General features: G+C 33.4%; 1 protein-coding gene across 1 annotated transcript; it reads left to right on the top strand.

Annotated features, from left to right (window-relative positions):
• The first annotated feature begins 11 nt into the window (after positions 1-11).
• On the top strand, positions 12-27,970 carry LOC106129760 (zinc transporter ZIP1). The gene is made up of 5 exons (XM_013328429.2): positions 12-456; positions 23,400-23,656; positions 23,992-24,173; positions 24,856-25,190; positions 25,530-27,970. Exons 1-5 carry the CDS (start codon positions 150-152, stop codon positions 25,598-25,600), a joined length of 1,152 nt encoding a protein of 383 aa, XP_013183883.2. The 5' UTR covers positions 12-149; the 3' UTR covers positions 25,601-27,970.

The raw sequence follows: 27,970 nt of genomic DNA, 5'->3' as shown, positions 1-27,970 counted from the left end.
CGGCGCGGCGTTTACGAACGGCGCACGCGCATGCTGATAACCCGCTTGTATAAAAGCATACGAGCCTTCAGTCTCGTCCATTCGTTACTTCTCCGTTAGAAGAGATAAAGTATTTTCCTTTCGCGATAATTGATTAAACTGTGTCAAAAATGTCTGCCGAGGAAATAGTTAGACAAATGGGACACAGACACAGTCATGATGACGATGACACAGAGGGAGTTGTTTTGGCGAAGGGTGTCGCTATGGCGGTACTTTTTTGTGCTTCCATGATCTGTGGTATACTTCCCCTCTTACTGTCAAAGAAGTTTCGTTGGATCAGCCCCGATGAGGCTGGGAATCTCAAGTCTACGAATCGGGTGGTTATGACACTTCTGTCTTTCGGGGGAGGAGTCCTGTTGTCCACCACTTTCATGCACCTGATACCAGAGATCCAGGAGAATGTCGAGTACCTACAAGGTAAGTACAATATTATTCAATAAGGCCAATATGAAGGTGTAGGTTTGAACTCGACCTTCTATTTATTTATTAACATGTTTCGTTTGATTGTTTGAATACTTTGTAGGTCATAGGGTTTCTTTCTTTGATATAGAATGAAATTCACGAGATGTATTTAAAAAAGGGTATTTTTTATGCACAATTTTATTTTCAAAATTATCTGAAAGGATAGTAATTAACGTATACACACAAACTTATATAAAAAATACTTAGCACTTAGGTACACTTTAGTTATTTTAATTTAATTCGTAGTTTTATTTATTGTATTCACAACGACTGGTTTTAAAATTGTGTTTTATATTCATTTTCAGTTTATTATCTATATATAAAAATTTAAAAAGTAGAACAAATACTATAAAATTAAAGCAATTATCTATCCTAATGCGATTATATTGCATATAGACTTGGTGCTGGTATTTTTTCCTTAGTTTTTTAGTCGCAATGGTGCAACAAAATGAGCCGAAACAGGCTCACCTTGATGCCCGCCGCTGCGTTGTGTTGTTGTATTTCCGCACCTTTAACCTTTATTTTTAGTTTGGTTTTTTATTTTTAAGATCTCCATCAAGATTATATATATTAAATTTAAAAAAAATCTAATTCTTTAAGATTTTTTTTAAAGTTAGATTATAAACATATCAATATATGCTTATAATCTAACTTTAAAAAAATCTAAGGGATTCAATAATCCCTTAGGGTTTATTTCAAACCCTGGCTTGTTGTGTCTGGAACTAGGATTTACAGTTAATTTACAAAAAGTTTGTTGCATACTAGGTGGCTTTTAAAATAAGTAAATTAACAGGGTTTTTATATTTAATGCTTAATGTAACAGTAATATAAAATATTATTATTTTTATAGAATTTTACGAAAAACGTGACTACAGAACTTTTACACATAGGTAACAAATATTTTGGTAAAAAATTCATAGACAATAATCTGTATAAAGAACGGTTAGGTAACGGAAGCGGTTCTGGTTCAGTATTTTTTTTTATTATTTAGAGTATATTTTTTTAATAAATGTGTGGCAAAAATAAAGACAATATGAAAAATAGATCCATGTGCTTATGAAATTCATGATACAAAAATTCATTTTTCTCCACAGGTGTCTCACCTTACCTGTAAATGTATTACAAAAATGCGAAAACCATTCGTAACTCATAAATATTCCGTTCTAAATAGCTCGAATCGTTATGTCGTTAACAAGTTTATGTTGAAAAAAAAAATATAACGAATTTGAAACTAGTTTTGAAATATGTTTATTTATTATATTAGAACTTGTTTCTTTTTGCGGGTTCCAGGATATTGTGATACTTAGATTAAAAATATATTCGTTATTTTGCCAGCTTGATTTCCTTGAATTTTTCATATTATATTTGTCTTGCTTATTTCATTACATCTTTTCCGGAACGGTAGTCAGATACTGTCCATATTTCCCTTAAAAAAATTTGCTGCAATGATGATTCAGCAACGTGTTTCCGATCCCACCTGAGGAAGATGAATGCACTAATTTGTAAGCACCTTTTCCATTTAGTCGATGCCTACGAAATCCATAAGAAAATATTTCCCCTTTTAAAGTAATAACTAGCGCCAAAGCAACGTAGTAGGTAAGTAAGTATCAGCATAATTTTATAGATAATTCCATTTGTCCCGATTTAATAAGTACGTTCAGGAAGAGTTAGAGGAAAATCATAAGGCAATTTTAACTTTAAATAACTCACCTATTATAAATTTTTTGTAAAATTCGTTATTCCGTTAACCGGTTTCGTACAAGATAAAAACCAAATTTACTGCGCAATAACAAGTTCGATATTTTTATATCTTCCTTACTTTAAACAGGAACTGTTTAGAAATATTTCAGAAATTAAATAGAAGTAAATAATTCCGATATTGGTCAATCACGATAGAAAACGGATCGAATCGATTGTTCGAAAACATTGGGCAACTGTATCGATTAATGATAACATTATTATGCAAATTCACGGTGTACATATATTTTATATTAATTTATTACAATAACATACAAAATAGGTTTAACTCACATTAACATTATAAGGAAGTACGAAATAATAGATGTGGTAACATTAGGATTATCTAAAAAAATACGAAATTTCCATGCGTCGAAGTATTTTAATCCAGATTTTAAAATTGTTAAATAAAATACAGATATTTTGTGTATATTAAATTTCTCTCTGTTTGTTTGTATATATAGAAACGTAGGTTTGTAATTACTTTGTATATTTAACAGAATAACACAGGTGTATGTATAGTACATTTTCTGATTATACTTTAATAGCCATAGCGTTTTCCTTTAATTTCGGTTGTACGTTGTCTGTCAGTCAATGCATTCAAGGCACTAAGGCAAGATAATTTTACATTACATTTGTTAACTCCATATGCCTGTCTTCCATTGGGGTAGGCAGAGACTATGGATTTGCTACGATGCTCACAGATCTCTCCCGCTTCCTCAACACTCATAACTCTTTTCGTGCATATTCGTCGAAATTTGGTTCTTAAAAGTTCGACGAGGTCGGACCTGTCCGAGTTTCATAAACAGGTCTACGTCCGTCCTCATCCATTCTCTCGACATGTCCTAACCATCTCAACATACATAAGAATTTTATATTGATTGATTCCGGAGAAGTTCCAAGTCTAACAAACAGTTATTGATGTTTCAAGGTTCAATTGGCGCGGTCTTCCGCCAAAGAGAATTATCTAATAGTTGCATAACTCTTATAGCACTGAAATGTATGCCACTGGCCGACTCACCCATCGCCGTCGTAAAAAATTGCCTCAATACTTCCAATACTTGTTTTTGTAATTTCATGTCCGGTGTGCTTTTATTTTTAGTATCCAAGTAGAGCAAACAATATTTTTATTTGTATTGAAAGTTGTTTTCCGTTATAACTCCATGGTTACCATTTAAAAGTTAGAAACATTCTTGGATGTAAAAAAAATCCTTTAAAATTGTTAAACAAATGTTTGACAAAACGTTTTGATGAATATGATTTCTATTCTATTGGTTAACTTCTTCAAGTAGGTATTACAATAAATTGCAAACATTATCATAACTACACGAATTTCATTTTTTTTTAAATCTTCTTTAGTATTCTCGGGTACAGATACATAGGCACATATTTAACTACTAGATAAGATTTATTAATTTCATTTATAACTTTTTTCGAAGGTACAAACACTACATACAATTTATTAGTATTTTTTGAAATACGAGTCATTATTATGTACTTTGATTAATAAGAGCAGGCCCAATTTTAGCCTGATGTATTTTTTTATACACCTTTGAATGTTAAAAATAAATATCTACATCAGACTAAAATTGGGCATCGCTAGTGCCTGAAGTATTATTTAATACATCTCCGAGGCGGTCTCTTCAATCACAACCAGTTGAATTTGTCTCAATTTTACATCACTGAGGTCAGTCACCTTGCTCGTCGCTCGGCATATTTTGCGGTGGAGCTTTCTCTGTTTATGGTGGACGGTGATTAGTTTAACCTTTAAGTTTACCATCGGAATAGAAATACAAGTTCAACAAGCACTATGTTCTTATGATTTCTGTTACTCGATTGTGCATGCATTTATCTAAAATTGTATGTTACCGTCAATTTATATAAAAAAAATTCCATTGCTTGACATCAAATAATTTAATTTATATAAATATCAAAAAGGACTCGTTTGATACTCGAATCATATTACACCACCAACCTCACCGCCGAATTTTTAAAGCAGGTAGAAATCTCTCTATTAAACAATATAATTATAGATTCTATATATTAGAGCATATTATAGGTAGGTAATGTTAATTTATTGCACCAAAAATAACAACATACAATAAGGGTTAATATTATAAATGAGCAAATAATATTAGTTAACTATAATAATTAAACTACCATATTACAATAAAGTTTCGTTCTAAATGATATATGTACTTAATTGGTTTGTTGATATTCCCACGCACTACGGTGGCAAATTAGTAGTCAGTAATAATGGAATCCCCAGCGAGACTTTCCTAACATCGTCATCAGACCACAGGCAGACGTGGCCGATGACACAAAACAATGAAAGGATAGAAAATAATAATAATATTTTCTATCCTTTTATTTTCTTAATTTATCTAATTTTTTCTTAGATTTAATTTATTTAGTTAATATAGTTACTATGTAGCAAAAGCTCTCGTTAAGGATCTTTAAATCCTAACTCTTGTTTTTGAGGAATTTCATAAAATTACGCCTCTTTCCCGGAGGGTTGGGCAGAGAGAACTTCTTTTCACTTGCCAAGATCATTGTTTACTTTTTCGCTTCATTGACATTCATAACTGCTAATATGTAAGCTCGCCGGTTAAGGGTACTCGTATTAAAAAACTTCGATATAGGTTTGAACTAGAATGTTAAATCTTAGCATAAGTATCGATCTGATTTATTTTTCTATAGAGTACCTACATGGAGTTCGATCAAATAGTGATATCAAAGAAGGTATCACAGGACATGAGTGATGTATAAGTTTCGTTATCAACTGCCATTGTTAATGTTCGCATCATATTTTTTGTAGACACATCTGCGCTCTCTGTATTTTTTCAGTACAATCATTCATTACTTCATTATAAAGTCAATGAAGGGAAACAACGCGCGTGTATGTGTACCTACTCCATTGAAAGTGCATCACATGACAAAACGATATCCTTTTTATTATAATTTACTTTACGGGGTAGACGGAGCCGACAGCCTCGAAAAGCAAGAGTTGGCATTTCTCACATAAAAAGTTGTGGAGTAAGAATTATCTATATAAAAAAAGAAAAAGGGTGACTGACTTATCAACGCCCAGCCTAAACCATGCCTACAAACTTGAAATTTGGACATCAGTTTTAATGTTACAACTTAGTTCTGAGATAAGGAAGGATTTTTAAAATATTGAGCCGAAAAGGTGGTTAAAGGTTGTAGGTATATAATTTAAAAAACGTATATAATATCAATACTTCGTTTTTTCCTTAGAAATCAAGCAGTTTCCTAACGTTCGGAATGACATAAGCAGTTAAGTGACCCACGGAGAAATAAACAAATTGTCCAACACTATTATGCAATACAAAACCCACCGCATAATAATATATTGCGAGTGAATATGACCGCTGAATCACTGAACCGATGGTTAACTTTGCTACTAATTGGCGTGAGAAACTATAATCAAGTATAATATGTTTGTCACCACACAAACATGATTGAATAATTGATTTGAAATCTACGTTTCTGACACAATTTAGAAAATATTTTTACAAATAGAAGAATATAATTTTTAAGATTCTGTGATCCTTTTTTGTTTTAAATACAATGGAATATGGTTTTAAGACTAATTTTATGAAATTTTGTAGTCTTACAACATAACATTTTTCTTCTTTCTTCTTTCAAAAACGTCAGTAGATTTTTCCGATACAAGTATAGAATAATACTACGTTGATAAGAATGAACTTGTACAGGTTGGTTCAGGTGAAATTTTCCATTTACTGTAAAAAAAACAACCGGTTACAACTTAGCTATAATAAATAAGTATTACACAATATTGATAAATTAATGATATAATTTTAGTAATAAGTACTTCGTAAATAGTAAATATTTTTTAAGGCTGGTTTATCTATTCCCAAGGTTGGAAGATAAAAATAGTCTTAATACTTATATCTATCAGATTAATTAAACTATCGACAAACAAAGACAAAAGCAATGCGAGTGGTAATAATCGATATTGAAATTTATTTACTAATTATATAATATACTAGCTTTCCGCCCGCGGCTTCGCCCACGTGTAATTCGGTTATATATAGCGTTTTTTAATGATCTCGACAGGGCTTTTTCTTCCACAGGCTGAAATCTTGTTACAACTGGAATTAAATATAGCCTGTGTTACTCAGGGATGATGTAGCTTTCTAATGGTGAATGTTTGAAATCGATTCAGTAGTTTCGGAGTTTATCGATTACATGTGTAAACAAACAAACATATAAAAAAAATAGATTGTTCCTCTTTATAATATTAGTATACATACAAATCTATATAGAAAAAGTAAAGCGAGACAAAATCATCGTCTCAAAAGAAAAAAAAAACAGGATTTATAGGACGAAGAGGCCTTACAGGATTTCCTTCTGTTTAAGTATTTGCGTCTGATAGTCATCATCCCATGTGAATGAGCTGATGATGGAAGGTACAACTCCTCAACGGTTAGGAGTTGAAAGAAAATTCTTACGAAGTTATACGTACATGTGAGGCTATTAGGTTGACCTGATAATAAAAAGTAAATCTCATTAACGTTAAGAATTTAGGTGAAAATGGATGCGGACAAATTTCGTCTCTTCACTTGTTTCCTTTTAGCTGTTTGTATGAGTAGTGTTAACACAAAATAGGGATTTAAAGGCGTGATGTTATTAATGTTATGCATGTATGTACATAATTATGTATGTTATTATGTATGTTAAAGAGACGACTGAAAGTTGTCATACAAAGTCTTTTTTTTTAAGGATGGGAAATCATCAAATGACCTCTCCCGCTCTGGGTGGAACGGAAGGGAGTGTCAGCCTTTTACTGACTAAAACCCACCTCGTTCCTTCAGTTGCCCTTTGCGTTCCGGGGCCACGGTATCTCGTTAGAACTTTCCCGCAGCCCCGGCTCAGTTTATCCCGTTTCCCCCCCTTGGGGGTTGACATTTCAAAAATCCCTTCTTAGTGCTCACTTATGTTACTAAAGGAACCTCTGTTCAAAATCTCAGACTCGTATACCGAGCGGTTTCGGCTGTGCGTTAATAAATCAGTCACCCAATCGCACCCCCTAAATCACGATTGGAGGGTAGTTTGAAAAAACTTATAATGTCAAACATATTTACTTGCCTATGTACGTGTTCATGCCAAGTTTCAAGTTTATAAACCCAAGGAATAAGATTTTTCATAGAAACGTTTTTACCCCTTTTCCCCCCCTTGGGGGTTGAATTTCCAAAAATCCTTTCTTAGTGCTCCCCTACATATCCCAAGGAACCTACATTCCAAATTTCAGCTGTCTACGACCAGTAGTTTCGACTGTGCGTTGTCTGTCAGTCAGTCACTCAGTAACGGAAGAGTTTTATATATATAGATTTATACTTAACCAGAAATAAACTCAGAAACAAAAACAATTATACTTACACAGAAAACATAAGGATTATAAACAAAAGTAACAATTGCACATAATATAGCGGTTCTGCTTATTTCAAAGGAAATCTCTCTTCTAGTAGACCCGTGACAGTAGACACGGTGAAAAGGGTGACCGGCGTGGACTCCACAAAATTATTTATGTGTTCAACAAATGTTTGAAGTGGAAGGAGTAAATTACACAAATACATATAGTAACGTCATATCTCTTGCCCGACAGAGTCAACAGTCTTGGAAGGACTAAAAGCTACGCCACGTTCAGCTCTATAACTAAATGATGGAATTGAGATTCAAATAGTGACAGGTTGCTAGCCCATCGGCTACAAGAAGAATCTCTAGCCTTTCTCTCATTCGTCTTTTATGACATTCATGGGATAGATATGGAATGATCTTATTTTAAAGTGCCGCGCACCACATGAAATAATTTATTCAGTTTATCCAAAAGATCGTATTAGTAATAACATTTTTTCAAGCCGGAGTTGGTTAGTTCCAAGTCTAAGATAAGTATCTACTTGATACAAACAAAATGTGAGTCATTGATAGAACGTAGATGTAATGAAATAGATACGTCCTTGAGAAGCCTGACCTACATTGAACATCTAGGTACCTACTTCTTATTACATATTTTCATAAGAGTCTCAGACGTATTACGTATTTACGTTGCGATACTAATGTACGATAAATTTATGTATTCTAGGTATATAACAATTAAAAATAAAGTAAGAATAATAAATACTTATGTATTTGTAGGCAATTTATGTCACTAATAATCTCTGAACTCAAATGAAAATTGGAGAAGATGAATGAGCGACTGAGCCTGCGATGTGAATGTGCCTAAAAAATAAACAATTTACACATTCACGTCTTTATCCCTTACGGGGTTGATATAATTATTAATATTAGATATCTGCTACGTAAAACCTTAATCCGGCTTACGACTCCTAGGCTTGTTAACGACATTAATGCAGCGGTTTAGAACAGGAAAATTATACGATAGGTACCTACGTATCGGTTCGCTACACTATCCGGATAAAGCGATTTTCCTCGAATTATGATTTCCCTGTAGCCAATTGCCAATTGGGTTCGTTTTTTATATAACGCAGTTTTTATCAATTTATAAACGAACTAAAAGGTATAAAGAAAAGTAGAAGGCATAAAGAATGTTACTCATTCCGTTTACATATAGAACAAAGTTATTTTTTTTACAAAACTGGTCGAATTTTACTGTAGAAAGTTTTTTACACATAAAATATAGCCCTAATTCACCTCATTTTACGTGAACAAGATATATTGTTTAAAGCACTTATGACACGTAGTAACGAAATGTACTTACTATATTTTTGTATTTATTTTGTCAAGTTCTGTTATCGTTTTGTTGTAGAGAAAACCGTTTATATTTAATAATAAAATTATCTGGTTTTCATCTACCTGTTCTATATATAACGGTATTTGTATGTCAGTCCTAGACACGTGCAGCTTCATAGTTTAGAAAGTAATCTGGCGGACACGTGGCCAGAGAAACCTAGGAACTGTCCATACTGACTCAGCTTTCGTTGTTGTGCAATACAAGTAATGTTAAGTCGTTTAATTGATGAGTTTTATTGGTCTTTCCGTGTTTCCACGTCTTATCTGAGCCCTGGTTAACTCTTTAAAAATTGAATTATAAGAAACATAGCCTATAAAAAAGCAATTGCCAATGTTAAAGTATATTTCACGCAATGATGCTCTTACAAAAAAATAAATAACAATTCATATTTATTCGTCTAACGCGTTTAACAACATTAGAATTTAAGTACAATTCAAATCCACTCTTTACCTCTTTATACATTATATTTTCTAAATTATTTATGAGCGTGTTACAAGTTACTCAGCGTCCTCCCTGTAGGTAATAGCAGCAAAGAATTATAACCGAAGCATAATACCTTCGGTTATAATTCTTTGCTCAGAAGTTTGAATCCTTCTGACACTCTTTTCTTTGCATGATCTGTATCTAGCATTACCCTGATCAAATTGGTGAAAGGTCAGGTCAAAAGTACCCTAAAAGGACGAGCTTGTATGAAGGGATTTATGAATGTGGTAGTAGTGGTAAGTGGAAAGATGCAATCTCTGCCTACGCCTCTGGGAAGGAGGTGTGATTTTATGTATAACGTCTACCGACTTTAATCTTCTCGTAAAACATAATGTCTATCTGAAAAAATACGAAATAGGTACATGTGTACAGATGATGATCAATGAATCGAGGTGGTCAAGGCGAAATAAAATTACGCATGCCTTTACGAACATGAGGCTAGATGATTTTTGTAAATATATACAGTATAGGTATGTTGGCAAAATTCAACTTTACTTTAAATAACTTATTCGCAAGTGGGCCTTATGCAAATGCATTTGAGTTTAATCTCGATATTTTAAAGATGTAATTCACGTACAAACATTATTTTATATCTTTGTGCTGACATTTATTGATTCACAACATTGCCCTGGCCTTACTCAAGGTCATGGGTCCGTATCATCTTACCGGTTACCTTATCAGAAATCTTATCAATCAGTGAGCCTTATGCTTTGAAGCTCAAGATCTGTTTTTCGACACATTATTTATTAATGACATATGGTTATCGGAATTGAGTTTTTGTAAAACCTGCAGACCCCAGTTGGCAATATGTTGGTTTTGCGAGATCGACTCCCACATCCGCCCAGCTTCTCTTTGTTGGGCGGGTAAAAGGGTTTTCTCCATATGTAAAAAAATACAGGATTTAATTCATTATATCTACGTATATGCTGCTACCAAGACTTCTATAAGATAAAAAAAATATTTTTACTTTCTCGGTTATAAAATTTGTAATTTTTTTTCAATCCGAGAAGAATTGAGGACAAGTGAACAAAAAAAGGTAGATTGAAACTATTAAAATCTATTACTATTACTATATCTATACTTCTTTAAAAGTGGTTTGACTTTTAAAGAAGTATGGTTATCAATTCTTTTTGTAGAGATCAGGATCCGTTGCTTCTTAAGCAAAGGTGAAACTGGTTACACTACTGCTAAAATATGATCTTAATATTCATGAAAAGCTTAATGTTTCCAAGAATGTCGCCCTGAATGCCCAAATGTGGAGATTGCACCTCCGTCAGACTCAATTTAATCGAGGCCGACTTTATGACTCCGACCTCGCTTGCCAGACACATTACTGCCGTTCTAACTATCTAACCTAATTGCCATAAAATGATAGGGTTATACGACCCTTAATCAGGGTTTACACAAATTAATATATACTACGCACAAATATAATGCAATATTTTAAAGGAATATTTGGTAATAATATAACATTAGAAGAAAAAATAGATAAATTACGACTTCGACTCATAAGTTAAGAATAAAAAAGAGCCCTTTGTAATGCAGAACTTCCAACTTTTAATATACAATTATCCTCCAGTCCAGACGACCTGATTGCTAAACCTCAGAGGTCCGCTGAGGCGATAACTTCCTATCTTGGGCCTTCCCCGTAATGTAACTATCTGTTTTCCTTGCTAGTTCTAGCTCTACGGCCAGTTCGTCGACCCTAATGTTAGACATTGTTCAACTTAATGTAATGTACAACTTAATGATTGGCAGCGCGCCGTCGTGCGTGCAGAAAATGTAAATCCCGGTTGTAGCCATAGTCATTACGTTTTCATTTAGTTAGGAATTTTGTAATGTAGACTTCGTGCTCGCCAGCATTGTTATTGTCTGTTATTGTTTTTATTTTAAACCTCTGTCCGAAAACCTAGGGTACATAGGGTAGGGTTTAACTTCATTATTTTATGAAAGTCGGTTTAATTGTTAAATAAATACTTATGGACGTGAAAGCTTACGTCCTTGCAAATCCTTGTTTATTTTAATTTATGTCTTTGGGCTACAGAGTTTATGTCAATGTACCTATACGTTCAGGTTATCAAACTGTTAAGCATCAGCACAAAATTTCATTTCCTGAAAATGGATGCAGCAGCTTAATTATTAATTAATTATGGTCAAAGGCCGATTCATTCCTCAGGCTGGTCATGCATGATACAAACATCCTAGATTTATGGGCACTTGAGCTAGTAACCTCAAGGCAATACAATCCTAATTTTGGAGGTTGGATACAAATAAAAAACAAGATTTCTTCATAATACCTTGTTGTACCCACGTTGTACATACGAGTAATTTATATGAAAAAATCAATAAGAATGCAGCTTTTCAGGTATGTCATCGTGCCTGTTCATTGCCATTTTATATATATTAAGCACCTAATTAGGATGATAAATATACTGGCATCTTAAGAACTTTTATAAGTTCGTGGAACGTGGGAAATTATCAACTTTCTTCCGTAAATTATATCAAGAGCGATCTCCGATAAGTTTCTTATGGAACTTTTAAAAATAACGACTAAAAGATAGATTGTAAAAGGAAAATAATTTATTGAATTAAGTGGAAACTTTGGATTTTAAATAATTGGATTATAACATATTAGGCTTGTAGCATTGCACTAATTTTAATCCCAATTACGACCAGCTTAGCGTGGCCTCTGTCTACCTCGTAAATGATGAAGATGTCATATACGTATATATCAAATAAAGAAATTTATAATTTCTCTATGACTCACAGTTTAGTGATGTGTTCCCCGGCACGTGCCACACATAAATTTGTAACGCACGTATGTACTTACATTATTGGGACATTAACGGAACTGCGCTTTCTTGTGACCGTAAACATAATGTGTTATAAAAATACAACGATGTAAATAAATAAATATAGTCGAAAGAAAGTGGTTAAATCATCTTAACCACACTTATCCAAGACAATTTTGTTTATAAAGTACCAACATATCGTTTAAAAATTTAATTGATTGTAATCGTTGTTGCGTGTATGATGTAAATTGAAATAAACAACGTATAGGTAAGCCATATCTATTTATTTTTTTTTAAAATGCATGGGCAATACCTGCTATAAGGCTTAAGGCTTAAGGATCTTTAGATTTGAAATTATCTAAGTATGGAAGTATACCTATTAATAATTTAGGCTGGGCATTGATGAGTCAGTCACCCTTGTCCTGGATTTCGTACATTTGTAAGGTAGACCCGATCAACCTTACCTGAATAGTGTAATAAACAAATAATGATTTCGAATGGACAACATAATATTTCCACAAAACATACAAATCGCAGTCACCATTATTGGTAATTATTTATAATAAGTGGTTTACTAAATCGATACTAAGTGGATACTCTAAGAATATTGTCTCTAGCGAAACGTCAGCACAATGACATAGGTAGGATGCTCTTTATGACAGCCATTGACATAAGTAGTCTTAATTATTTTTAATATTCCCTCATCAGAGATGTCAGCTTGAGTTCGTTGGATATTCAAGGCTTTGCTCGATTCACATGTCACTGAAGTTCGAGTATAACCTTTGTCAACTTCTCGGGCGAGTACTCATCCTCTTAAGCTAAACAACTTGATGATTTTTGAATTTAAATTGGCTTACTTGGCTCATCAGAAGTATTTTCGATTTTGCCAATTTGTGTAAATTATTCCATTTTTTTATTTTCGAAGGTTTACGGTCAAGGGGAAAAACATGTGTTCATTTTTGAACTTTATCACAAGGGTATGGAAATCAAAATGTTCAAAGTATTATTGCCCTTGACTGTAAGCCTGTCTATTGACCAAAACAGAGAAAAAGACTGAGCGCCTATATCAGAGAGGTTTACAGAGAAGAGGTTTACAAGGTTTATCCTTGAAAGCTTCTTGTTTTGTTTATTTATGTTAGTTATTTGTAAAAGTTGTTTCTAAATTCCAGTTATGTAAAAACTTATAAAGTTTTTATTATACTTAATCTCAATTCCTTAGAAATCGACAACTACCGAAATATGTATGCAATTTTTCTAAATATTGACGAAGCCGGGTTTTCATCAAGTAATGTCATAAATAACCCCTGGTCATAATACTCGTAGGTATATTCGAACTTTCCATACCACATATCATTGTGTAGTTTTTATGACAATTCACACAGCATTTCACGCATCACCAATTCGGTACAATAGTTAGCAGTTAATTATAAACATAGGTAATTAGGCATTTTCTATTAAAACTATCGGTTTTTCTTTCTTTTTGTCTTAGACAATGAATATTAAAATTTCATCTAAGTACTTATCTACAATAAAGTACTTTCTAATATTGTTTAATCTAGAGAATCTTACCTGCCAGTCCTCTACTCTAGTCTTTTCTACTTTATTTTATTTTAGGTTTATTTATTTCGAAATCGACCGCTTGTCACGTCAAAGTTAGGTAACTAGTTTAATTTTTAAAGTTTTTTTTTAAATCTAAGGCATAATTCTTTGAAATTGCTGTACTATAATTTACTAAGCAGTTTACATATGTCATTTTTTAAGAATAAGAATTATTTCTTCAAAAAGAAAGTAAAACGCAGTTTCATCTTATCAGCGTTTGAAAAGGCTTAAAAAGTGGAATATGTACAGAAATATCTTATCATTCGCAATAATTATTTAGCGACTTTAAAACTTTATCATATATGCACGGCATGATAACGGAGAATTTGTAACGGATAACGAAAACAACGATAGCGACTCTTTAGCGACATTAAAATATTTTGTCCGATATATTTTATTGCTCACTAGATTTTCGCCCAGTTTCCTTTCTCGTGACAAATAAAATAATGTAGACTTTTTTCTTCTTGCCTTGATGTTTTTGAAAAGTAAATCTGAATGTAAGAGACCTGACCAACGTAATTTTTACAAGGTCACGGAGGTCAGTTCACGCGCAGTATCAGTTAATAATTACTTAGCATATGTATATTCATTCACGTGATTTGCTAATAAACATGTTAAAGTATTTTATCATATATTTATAAATACATAAGTATGTCATACATTAGGTGGAGTTGACAAAATGACGAATCTATTTATAAGACACATTGTTTGATTAAAATATGATAATTAATTATGGAATATTTTCCGTTGTTTAAAATTTAAATTACATTTTTATTTATAAATAATAACGTTTATAAAATAATTTTAACGGCCTCTGTGGCTCAGCGGTAGTACGCTTGTCTGTGACACCGGAGGTCCCGGGTTCGAATCCCGGTCAGGGCATGATGAGAAAAGAACTTTTTCTGATTGTCCTGGGTCTTGGATGTTTATCTATATAAGTATTTATTATAAAATATAGTATCGTTGAGTTAGTATCTCGTAACACAAGTTTCGAACTTACTTCGAGGCTAACTCAATCAGTGTAATTTGTCCCGTATATATTTATATTTATATTTATAATTTATCGCATCGAATTGTGATATTCATTTGGAAGTAGATAAAAGGAACTACCGTAAATAGATTTAATTCCTTTATCAAAATTCCAACAATCTAATGAGCGATAAAGAATATAAAGGAAATAGTTAGACTTATATCAGACCTATGTAAAATGATCAGACAATATAGGTAGGTGTACTCGTAGTAAAAATTCATAATTTTTTCACGTAAAGAAACAGTCTCGTTTTATTCATTTGCAAAATAAATATTTTTAGTGCCTTGAGTATAATAAAATAATAAAAAGTTAATAAACTTTCATACACATTGTCATAGTAAATCAGGCGGAGCTAATACCCGCATAATGTTTACTGTATAGGTATTTAAATGCTATAGTTTTTTTTCAACTTAGTTAATCAACTATTTCATAACAACGTTTAATTTTTATTACTTTTTAGTAATGTTATGAATAATAAAGTACATAAGCATATACAAAGTTACATTTCGATGTATCTCATTCAATTTATTTTTTTAAATATGAAAGCAAGCCCACAAAACCCTTTGCACGCAAAACAGGCTCGTAAAAACCTTTTTACGCATACCTAAATCTAAACTATATACTAACATAGACTGCGCGCTGCAACTTTATGCTAGTCAAAAATAACTTTAATCAAAACTAAAGTAAAACCAAAGACAAAAAGAGTTTTGCGAATATAAATAGCATACTGAGACCGAAAGCCGAAACGCAGAAACTTGGTCTATTTAACTTCGAAGACGGTAGGATCTATGTAGGTACATATTTACATAAGAACTTGTCGATCGATTGCGACATTACATTACAAAAGTACAAATAATTAGATATTATAGTTTTTTAAAGTTCTAGCTATTTATGCGAAGAGTACCATCACCATTGTATGGTACTTACGGTAATTTGCCTCTCGATATTTTAAATTGTAGTAACTCATTAAAACTGATCATTATTTTAAACACAAACATTAACGAAAAGGAGCAAAGGCGTACTAGACATTTACTTGCCTACTTACTTATCTACTATATGTATATGTATTGCACACTAAGTACTTACAATTAGTGCCTATACTGCCTAAGTAGATATGTATGGTGGTGGATATAAGGTAAAACTGTGATGTAACTACGCTTCGCTTAGTTAAAGATAAATATCTAGGTAAAGAACTCGTACGTGTGTGAGACATTCATACAATTCAATAAAGATGGCAACCACGTCTTTATTACATAAAATGTCTACTATTTAGACACGGTTACGTTAAGACATATGCAGGTAATATAGCCATTAAGTAGTGGCCATAGATGACTTAATGGTTTGGAGATATATAGCTACAACATATTATTAGCACTCGAAAAAGTAGCTAGGTGTTAACATTAAAAAAAACCGAAAAACATTTCTTTTATTTTATTAATATGTTTACCTAAAGATTGTGAAACTCTGGTAAATGCGAATCGATCTCGCGCACCGCACCGATCTACTCGTATATAATTTGTAAGATCTTTTTAACCTGTTGTAACAAATAAAATTAAATTGATAATTTGATTCAAAATAATTGGCTACGAAATCCTAACAACGAAAGTTAAAGAATCCCACGATATCTTCGATTCCATTATAATTTTGCAGTGTCAATTTTTTACTTATTTCATATTTATGTTTATAAATTATGGATTGTTTATAAACTTATACACATGAAATCACGCCATTTTCCGGTAGGCAGAGACTACATCATTCCACTGCCATGATCTCTGCATACTTCTTTCGCTTCATCCACATTCATAACTCTCTTTATACAATCTTGGCGATTTCGGTTACTCTAGACCTGACTTCTTGCCTTTGTTTTAAACTTTTTTGATCAAAATTTCGTTGTTTTATTCTCAGGCTCCTTAGAATCTGTCTGAAACAGCCTATTCTGCATATAGGCGGGTACACAGGCTTATTTGGTATCAGTGACATATCTCTTACCGGTAGTAGGTACAGTCTGCGTCATACTGCTGCATATTTATCATTGTGTCGCAGAATATTTTAATAAAACTGTACATATCGCGGCCATGACGTACGAATGCGAATGTCGGTCCTGTACGTGACAAAATGCGGTAGTTTCGTTTTTTATATTGTCTCAACAATAAATATTTACTTAAATTGGCGTAAGTATTTAGCTTTATTATATGTACCCGCGTTCGTAGACATCTTTTTTGGGGGGAACGAAAAATAAGAAGTTTTTGGTAAAACACTGATCCTAAATACTGTGATGCAAAAACTTACACAAAATCATTTTTAGGTTCTTAATAAATGGTTGTTTTGTCTTTCATTTGGTCAAATTTTGAAAATAAAAAAGGAACATACCTACCATTTAAATTTCATGAAAATTAGATCTGTCAGTTAATTTTTTAAGTTCGTGAAGTAACAAAATCAGTTTTGTATTTTATGAGATATTTCACATCACACCCAATAGAAATAGAAATATATCACATTATTATTCCTGGAGTAGACAGGGCCTTCGTTCTTGCAAAGACCACGTTGAATGACTTTTCATGGAATTAATAAAAGGATGTCTACTTAAATTTTACGCTCTGAAACACAAATCACAATACTCCGTAGTTCTACGCTTCTTTGTCCACATCCACATTCCTGTCTAGCAAAAAATATAAAACAATGGTGGATCGGCGAGATATGGCCAAGGCCAGTATAATTACGTGGAGCGGCGACCGTAGCTAGGGCTTAGTGTAACGTGGGGTTTAAGGTGGGTTTGAGTTCCATATAAATAGTCCTGATTTATGTGATTGGACGAGTCGACGAGGGGTTTTCGACACACAAAGAAAGGTAATTTCATGTTATATGTAGGCTGAAGTTACAATTGAAAGAAATAACTCATGCATTAAAATTCCTCACACTGTTCAGCCTGTAGTAGGGAAAATAAAAATCCAAATACATAAAAAGACTTGAAACAGATTACCCTCCTTCTGTCGAAGTCGGGTAAAAACGCGTATGCTTTGCTCAGCCCGTCCCTAACAACGGCCCTGTGGAGTCTAAACTTGATATTTCAAGGTCTAATGGCATGGCATTCGGCCGGCCATGGCGCAATCCTCATTTAGTTCAGTACCAGAGTGCATGTGTCTATGTTGCAACTACGCTATTTCAACGTCCTTTTCTTCTTATAATAATAATGGTTGAGTTTAAGTATTATGTGGTAGTAATTTATAAGTCTCGAAGAGACAATCAGGGATTGTGTATTGATGAGAGAACATTAAAATTAACAATTAAAACGCGTTATCTTTATACTCGCATTTTTAATGTACTCGTAAGTAAATAAATAGTTAAACATTTTGTGGTCAACTATAGGCTCAAAAATAAATGTATCATATCATATACATATATAATTCATAGATATTGTTGATAGGTTTTTTGACCCCCTGTTCAAAACAGGCAAATAGAAGATAAAAATCGTACACCTAAATTTATCTGAGGAAATTATTCGAAGATAAACGCTACTCAACGGAACATCCTATAGTCACTATCACTAACTCACTATTACTTCATCACCTTGCTACATATTATAATGTAAAATCCCGCTTTTTTTGTCTGTATGTATGCGTTAATCTCGGAAAGTTGTGGACGGACTTTGTTTCTGTTTGAAATGTTGGAAAGAGGGTTTTCTGTGGAGAGGTTTCTATCTTTAATTTATAATAAAGGCTACCCGTGCGAAGCAGGGGCGGGTCGCTAATTTAAATTGTTCCATAACCCAACCAGAGCTTATATACTTAGTACTGAACAGTCAAAAGTAACCGGAGATTTTGTCAATGAAAGAATTCGCACGTGTTTTCGTGATATTGTATCCATCTGACTTGGAACAGGTGCACGGTTGTGTATCAACTTAATTTATGCGGAACGTGATCCCTACATACAGAGGTTTCAAATTATCCGGTGTTAGGTGTTAACTAGTCAGGCAAGCTATTTGAATACGTATTGCGAAATTATCATCTGGACATGTTCTTTTAGATAACTGCAAATTTTTGATGTATCAATTATTCAAATGACTGAATGAACAGTTGGCCACCTATAAGATGTACGGTAAGAAGGTGATAGATAAAATATGACTATGTGGACCACTGTACAGTACAGTCGCCTTGGTTTTTGTTTGTATGCACATAGGGTCAAAGTTGTTTGCAGGTGACTGTACGACCGATTCAACCTTGATCTCTATTAAATGTGTAACGGAGATCGCGTAATTTACTGAATACTTATGCTTTATCTGAATCTAAGTCAAGGCAGCCTCAGAGTCCTCCCATATGGAGAAGGCAACTGAAAGAAAATGTTACGATAATGTGCCTAAATCATTACATAACGCTAATCTAAAAAAAATGTGTTCTTATCTCGTCTATACTCCATTTTGTTCGAATGCTTAATGAAGTGTCATAAATTTTCCACTTAAAAACCCTTATTTATAAATATTAGGTATACTATATTATTTATAAAGTCAACATGATAAATTACACATTACTTACGTATACAATTGTCTTTTTGAACAAAAGTTACTCGATCCAAAACGTTTCAACAACAATGTGTCTGCGAGCATACATTAATTTAGAACAATAAAACTGTATAATTAATTATGTTATTCACTGGGTATAATCTATTTTTTCAAGTGCACAACTCGTACACAGAACAAAAGTTAATAAATATTATTAGCGACGTGAAAATGTGCTATGTATTTACAACGAGGTTTATCTACCAAGCAACTATTAGAATAGTGCCGTGTGGTTCCCGGCATCAATACAAAAAATAATAGGACCACTCCATCTTTTCCTCATGGATGTCTTTTTTTAGGCGATGGGCTAGCAACCTGTCGCTATTTGAATCTCAATTCTATCATTAAGCCAAATAGCTGTACGTGGCCATTCAGTATTTTCAAGACTGTTGGCTCTGTCTTCCCCGCAAGGGACATAGACGTGACCATATGTATGTATGTATTAGAATAAGCCCGCGGTTCCACCTGCGTAAGACATAAAATCCCCTAAATTTACGAAGTCCTCTCTTAGTGCACTCCTAGACTTAACTAGATCACATATGAAACCTAAGTACATGTCAAATTTCTTATCTCTAGACCTAGCGGCTTGGGCTATGCATTGAAATGATCAGTCAGTCACTGAGACACACTTCTTTCACATCTGGGAATAGTGTCATTTACAATCGAAATATATTAAAGAGAAATCAGATTGACTGAGATACAGCGGCTATTCAGTTCAAGTACCTACAAACAAAGACAGATGAAAACCAAGATATTGCAAGTCGAGTGTATTTGTACTGGATCGATGCAAGTTTGTGCAAGCGCAGTGGCTGCTCTGACCACTTCTCGCTTGGAGGCCGACCTCTTCCGAGTTTTCCCCATTTCACTTCACATACGTAAATAGAGATATGTGGAGATTAAAAACTAAAATTATGAACCTTCTTTTCAATTATTAGTTAAGTAACTACTTAACTTTAAGTATCTCTGTAATACATTTAAATTAGTAGGATTAAAATAAAAAAATTGGTTCAATTAATTGGATTTACATACATAGTTTTATATACAATTGGAATGCAGAAAGATGAAAGTTGTTTTACACTTCCTAAAGCAACTTATAATCAGAGTCTTTGAGGAACGCGGGTTGCGCCGCCGTTGTGAAGTGATGACGGGGTTTTTAAGCGATCGATTATAGGTAGCTCAAACTAATGTACACATCTAAAAAAACAGTCAAAAACATATGAGGCTGAGGTAATATTTGAACCTGTGCTTAACGCTTTTGTTATCTGGCACCTAACGGTCGGGCCACCTTATAATTTTAATCAACTTCTAATTTAATACTATGTAAGGAAATCTATCTAAGGTACCTAATCATTTAGGTAAAGAAAATTGTAAACTGGCTGATAAAATTCGTGCATGTCCAAGTCTGGCAAGGTGGTTCACCTCGACGGCCTTCTGTCCTGGGTATCGAACCGTTTGCTCAATCCACTAAGACAACATGTACCTATCTTACAACTATTTCTATTTACCTAGTCTACATTTACTGTGACAGTTACTATTAACAACTATTAGTATTTCTATTTATCTAGTCTATATTAACGCATTACGTAGTAACATAAAAAAAATTGAATTAGACACATTATTTTGTATTTTATTCAGTTAACGTTACCGCCATTTTTAGGTTATCAGGAAAAGTCAAATCATCTTCTTATTTCAGATTATTCAATTAGTTTTTAAATAGTCGTATTTTTTAACTAGAACTTATAGATTTCGAAAATTTCACTATCGGATGTTCCATACCTCGTTAGGTCTCATTATCTTTCTACTCTATCCTAAGTATATGTTATTTTTATGTATTTATGCGTATTTGTATGTATTATATATAGATATATATTATGTATGTATTTTATTATGTTCAAACATTTATTTTTCTTGCTCTGCGCCACCGCCAATCTCCTGTTTGATTTCCTTCCACCCAAAGGTTGACTGGAAGAGATTGCTTTAGCGATAAGTCCGCCTTTGTACCATATATGTCTGCTTTGTGTTGTTTTGTATGTTTTACTCATATGGTGCAATAAAGAGTTTTATCTATCTATCTATCTATCTATCTATCATACCATAACCATCTGTTTAATTTATGTGACAAGGAGGTAAAGAAATTCATGGTATTTTGTAAAAGGGTCACAGAAACACCTGCCTTAACTTAAACTGGTTTAATTATTTAATGGTTTAAATTAAATATTCCAAAAAGGAGTTTAACACACACCTGCTAGTGATTAGGTATCATTCGTATGGCAACATTCATATGGGCATGTATCTATTTTCCATGGATTTCGTACAATGCGACTTAAGGAATAATCAATTCCGAATAGAGCAACATGTACAAAACTGTTTGGCTCCCAGGCAAAGTCCTATTAATTAAATAAGAATCGTTTTAAAATCATTTTTCAAGGAAAAGGCGAAGCACTTCTTGAAACTAACAAATTTTTTTTTTATTTGTCTGTAAACGGTCAAAACATTAAAGAAAAAGAGAATTTAAAAAAGAAAATTTATCAATAGTGAAATGCAATAAATACAATTTTAAAAGATATTGAATATTATTTTGCATAGGCAAAATAATAAATCTAATCTAATATCAAAGGAAAACATCGTCGCTACCAAGTTGCTTTAGAATTTATTACATTTTATAAGAAGCAAAACCGCATAGTACTTATTTACAGAGCTGTGAGCAATAATAAAAAAAACCCTAATCTAATGCGTTGTTTTAATGCGTGTTGAATCCCTAAAATCGTTAAAACGTCAACGGACTAATAGCTATGTAAACAAACAAACACGTCACGCTTTTTGGTCGAATGTAAAATCGAATTCTCATACATCGTTTTCTGAGAAAATTAATCAATCAACTCGAAATCATTATCAAGCTAATTGCGAGACTAAATTGTGTAACGGCGATAAAAGGCTTCACACACGTAGATACTTATAAAGTTTCGGCAAGCGGGAACCTAGACACATAATATTGCGATTGCTTCATGAAGGTTAACGATTGCATTTTTTTTTTTCATAATTTATTCTAAAATAATATAAAAAGAACTTAATTTTTGTAGTCTTTAAATATGGTTACTTAAAAAATATTTATTAAAGTTTCAATATTTGGAAATTTTTTGTTTAAAATTCTTTCATAATAATACCTAAAGATCTGGCGAAGTTGTGTTGTTGCCTACCCAGTGTTTGATCAGACAGGTGCACTTTTATTCTTTATTTTCCTCCTACGACATCTATATTAAGAAATGGAATGGGCCTCGTGTACCTGTGTCGTGATAAAACAGAACACGTTTTATACAAAGCTAGATAGATATTAATTAAAAAAAAATTCTTTAGATATATGTAGGTACATACTTATTAAAATAAATATATATAAACCTAAACGAGATCGTGGCAAGTGGAAAGAGGTAGGTAGTCTCTGCCTACCCCTCCGGGAAAGAGGCGTGATTTTTATGTATGTATAAACCTAAACACCATAACATTACCCTTCTTCTAGCATGATCGGATGAAAATAAATGAGAGGACAACATCTTTTTTATCTTATCGCATAAAACAATATGATATAATTGATTGTCTTGTCGCTATGCATCATATTGAGTAATCGAGTTTTTCCTAATAAATATTAATGTAAAGAGCAATACATTTGAACAAAGCCCTTATATAAATTTCATAAGATAAGCAACTAGCTGTAGATATCTAGATGAATCCTTAAACTAAATGTGTAACAGTGTCGAAAAAGGGATGGCATTTAATTGGAATTAAACTATGAACAAATAAAGAAGTTCCTTTTTATTCTTTCTTTAAATACTCTTTTCGCTAATTTCTATCAATTTCTGGAAAACTGATGGAATTACATACAAAATTTAATACAACATTATGTCCTCATTCCAGAAAACGGGTCGCTACGAGAGTTTGAGTTCAGTCTCACGCCGCTTCTGACATGCTCCGGCTTCTTCATCATGTACCTGGTGGAGGAATTAGTTCACTTGTACATTCACCGCAGAGAGCGAAAAAACGGCGCGGCGGCGCCACTGGTGCGAAATCTCAGCGTGCGCAGGAGTCGCGCCGGCAACGATAACTCCGGAGAGAAGAGCGTCACTAATTCCACGGCGGATCTCATTGACCCAAACTCTATTAGGAAATCGAAGGTAATTTTAAACTTTCACAGTAACTTGCACAATTTTAACTTTCACAGGAACAGGTGGATCGTAAATTATTTACTATTGCGAACTAAGTTTAACATTGCGATTTTGTGATTGCAGCTTTACCTATAGGATAGATGACAATCTATCCTAATATTTATAACAATAAAAGAAATGTGACTTATAAATTTTGTGTAGCTGAATTTCAAATAGATAGTACGTACTCGAATAAATCTACACCAAAGGGCCCAGACTTGTAAAGAAGACAAGGACTCCCATAAACTAGTCAATTAGCCAGTAAATCTCAAGGAGTGACTATAAAATGGACGCATTTTTTCCAGGACCCAGAACAAGAAATCGCTCACGGCCACTACCACGGCCACCACAGCCACATGCCGGTGGCTGCCGCGGGTGATGACGTCACGTCCGCCCTCCGCGGCCTGCTCATCGTACTGGCCCTCTCTATACACGAGCTCTTTGAAGGACTGGCCGTCGGTCTGGAATCTAGCACGTCACATGTCTGGTGAGTCCGAAAACCTAATAATTACATTTTAACATTTTATCGAAAAATGTAAACATAAATTTATATAAAGTTTAAGTAGGTACTTCTTCACGTTGCACTTTCTGTTTTAAGGTAGAGTTAACTACTGGTTACGGCACCTCTGACTTGTTACTTGAATAGAAGTCTAGCAGTTCCAAAATCGTAACTGGTGATAGAATAGAAATACAGTTTTGGCACTGGATGCGACTTCTATCATCAAATAGTGTAAACACAAAATGATGCTGACTTTTAATTTTTATTATCAGCTATTTAACACTAGATGGTGGTAAAACTTTTTCTCAACGATTAAATAGTGATGATAAAATATCAATTAGGTATTTCCACCGCAGTATCGATATCTAACCTCATAGAACATAACTTAAAGTCACGTCTATATCCCTTGCGGGGTAGAAAGAGCCAACAGTCATCAAGAGACTGAAAGGCCACGTTCAGTTGTTTGATTTAATCATAGAATTGAGATTCAAATAGTGACAGGTTGCTAGCCCAACCAGAGGAATCCCAACTATACATATACACCTATCCCTTAGTCGCCTTTACCGACATCCATATTTTTTTCTATGAATACCTTATTAAACTGAGAACAAAAAAGTTTACAGAAGAGGTGGAATAAGGACCGGTACTATTTGTATATTCTTTGTTTCAGGTACATGTTAGGCGCAGTGTCAGCTCACAAGCTCGTTATAGCCTTCTGCATCGGTGTCGAACTAATTGCCACCCGAACCAAAACTTGGTTGGCAGTGGTGTACATCACGACCTTCGCAGTGGTCTCCCCTCTCGGTATTGGCATCGGTCTAGCCCTGGTTGGGGGCGGAGGGGCCACGGCTGCTGGCATTTACTCGGTTGTACTTCAAGGCTTGGCTTCAGGAACCCTGCTCTACGTGATATTCTTTGAAATATGGAAGGGAGACAGGACTGGATTTATGCAATTCGTCGCTTCAATAATTGGATTCCTCATCATGTTTGGATTACAGCTGCTGAGTGAGTATATTGATCTCATTATATTTGAATATATTTTTTGCCGTTACTTCAGTTCACCTTACATCTTTACATACGATCCCGTAATTATATTGTGCTTCCTATTTAGTACGACTAGCTGAGACTTTGCTGCAGATTGTAAAAAAATCAACCACCGACCATCTAAGTTAAATTGGTCAAATTGTAGTTTATGATTTTTTTGACTAAAGATTTTACAGTTGACTACCTGTTCCATTAACTATGCTGTATATTACCTACAGGCAGGCTGGCAGACTACAGCAATACTAATAAGTATAGATTAGATATATTGTATTTACTCATCCTATTTTTATTTTTTTTCAGCTGGACATGCTCATAGCCACTCTCATGGTGATGATGAACATTGTCATTGTCATTGTCATTCCCATAATTAGAAAACGTCGTGCAGAAGTAAAAGTATAAAAGTTTGATTTAATAAAGTAGGGTACCTAAATATTTATTGCTACAGTGAAACAAAAGAGTGAACCTACGTAACTAACTGAAAAACTGAAGTCATTAATACTCTTGAATATTTTATTGGTTGTTATCTATCTGTTTTAATAATTTAAACAGAAACCGATGAAACATACAAACATAGAATCACAACACATTTTTTATGCAGAAAGGACAACAAAATATACCTAAATTTTTAGGTTTCTACTAACCTATGTTTTTTATTTCACTGGCAGTGTATTCTCATACTTATTGCTGTAGCTAGCAAAAACGTTGAGTTTATATTGAAAAAAGAATAACACATGCAAAAGAATATGTCACTTACATTATGATGTACCTAACTAGGTATGTACTTTTGGATTTGGCTATACCAAACCGTAATAGTGTTCACTCTTTTTGCTCCACTGTACTTCAGATCAATATGTTTTTCATTTTGGCATTGTGATAATTTTAGAAAGTACTTTATAAGTATATTTGGACTCCCTTAAATTTGAGCTGTAGACACAGCACTTTAGGGCAAACTAAACGCAAAGTACCTGGCGTAATTTGAAGGAGTCTGAATTAATTGTTTTGCATAATAACGAATAAGTTTGTACCTACTTATATTGTTAATTTAATGAATAGCCAAGTACAAAAGCGATTCTTTTAAGCAATTTAATAAATGCTGGTTTTTACTTGACTATACATTTGAAGAAATTTATGATAAAAAGTTGTACCTTATGCCTATTTCTTGATATAATGTCCTATTTATTAATTCAAATAAATACTAACTATGTCGAACCTGTCAAACAGAACAATTATGCAAGTCTTCTTGTTAGAATTTCTCTACCTATGTCCAACAGGCTCAAAATTATAAATTATCTATTCTAAGCAGGTTGACTAAGCAGATATACAAGGAGAGTGTGGAGGGAAAGGTCGGAGTGGGAAGACCTAGACGAACGTATCTTGATCAAATTAAGGACGTCCTGGTAAAGGGTCAGGTCAAAAGTACCCGAAACCGCCGAGCTTGTATGAAGAGAGTTATGAATGTGGACGAAGCGAAAGAAGTATGCAGAGATCGTGGCAAGTGGAAAGAGGTAGTCTCTGCCTACCCCTCCGGGAAAGAGGCGTGATTTTATGTATGTATGTATGTATGTATCTATTCACGTCTTCACCTTTATGCTAAGAGGTAGTTTTTTGGGAAATAGAAATTATGTTAACGTCGATAATACAGGGTGATATTTAAAACAACTGCATCCTTTTAAACAGAGACTATACCCATGCTTCTGAGCCATTTGAGCCTATTTTTATTTAAATTAAACGTCATCATTTTCACATTACAAAAACCCTCAAAAACTACGTCACACGCTTTATTAAAGACCAATACTACAAAAGAAATTAAAACTTAACATGTTAATAAATGTCTGAAAAAGAAATTATTTTTCTAGTATCAAGATCAAGTCAAGATTCACAGTGCGAAATGGTTACTAACCGTTTACGCTATCTACTGAACTCCGCATGGCCATAGCGCATTGCGACATTCAACCTAAATTCCATTATATTGAGATTATAATCCTATCAAATTGCACGATGGAAAGTTTTAATTTTTTCGTACTTTCTGAAATATGAACCTATATTTTTCTTTAAACGTTTTTAAATATCCTTTATATGAGTACACTTAACAGTTAAATTTATGCAGTCGAATTAAAAGTCACCCTGTATAATAATTTTATTTGAGTGTATAACATACCCTGCAATTAATGTTTACTTTTGAATCTAGTCATGAGTCGTATGCAGAAATGTAGCCACATAGGTTATAGGTACTTAAAGAACTTACAGTTTAATACTTTTCTGTATGTACCCATAATTACGAACACATAGGATATAACAAAGGTTGTTATTATTGTTTGTTACAAATTAAATTATCAAATTCATTTGATAAAAAGGAATAGGTTTTTACATTTCTTGTCTATTTGACAGTGAAACGGGGAAATTAAGTACCTACGGCAGATTTTATGGCTTTTTACTACGCTTTTATTAGCTTGGTTATAAAGTAAAAAGTCACGTTTGTTAGTACTAAAACATATGTAGGTACTTAGGTTATGTAAAGTGTTAACGAAACTTGATCTTTCTGTGATATCGAAGGAAGTAAAGGGAGTAGATATAGATATTAACTGACAAAAAAAGAGTCAGTGCCCAGTACAAAAACGTACTTAATTTATAAAATAGCTAAGGTGATAGTACATAACTTTGAAATAAGTGTTTGTATAAAAAATATGTTTTAAGAAATCTATTTTATATAGACATTCATAATGATGTAAAACATTCATAAT

The sequence above is a fragment of the Amyelois transitella genome, chromosome 18 (assembly GCF_032362555.1).
Source record: "Amyelois transitella isolate CPQ chromosome 18, ilAmyTran1.1, whole genome shotgun sequence".
Lineage (NCBI taxonomy): Eukaryota > Metazoa > Arthropoda > Insecta > Lepidoptera > Pyralidae > Amyelois > Amyelois transitella.
The sequence above is the reverse complement of the archived record's forward strand: the minus strand, read 5'-3'. Positions and strand labels throughout refer to the sequence as shown.

Excerpts from the sequence above, each read along its gene's own strand:
- LOC106129760 (XM_013328429.2), top strand. The coding sequence starts at position 150 with ATGTCTGCCGAGGAAATAGTTAGACAAATGGGACACAGACACAGTCAT. Across the intron at positions 457-23,399 it reads GAATGTCGAGTACCTACAAG|AAAACGGGTCGCTACGAGAG; the intron begins GTAAGTACAATA and ends TCCTCATTCCAG. Across the intron at positions 23,657-23,991 it reads ACTCTATTAGGAAATCGAAG|GACCCAGAACAAGAAATCGC; the intron begins GTAATTTTAAAC and ends CATTTTTTCCAG.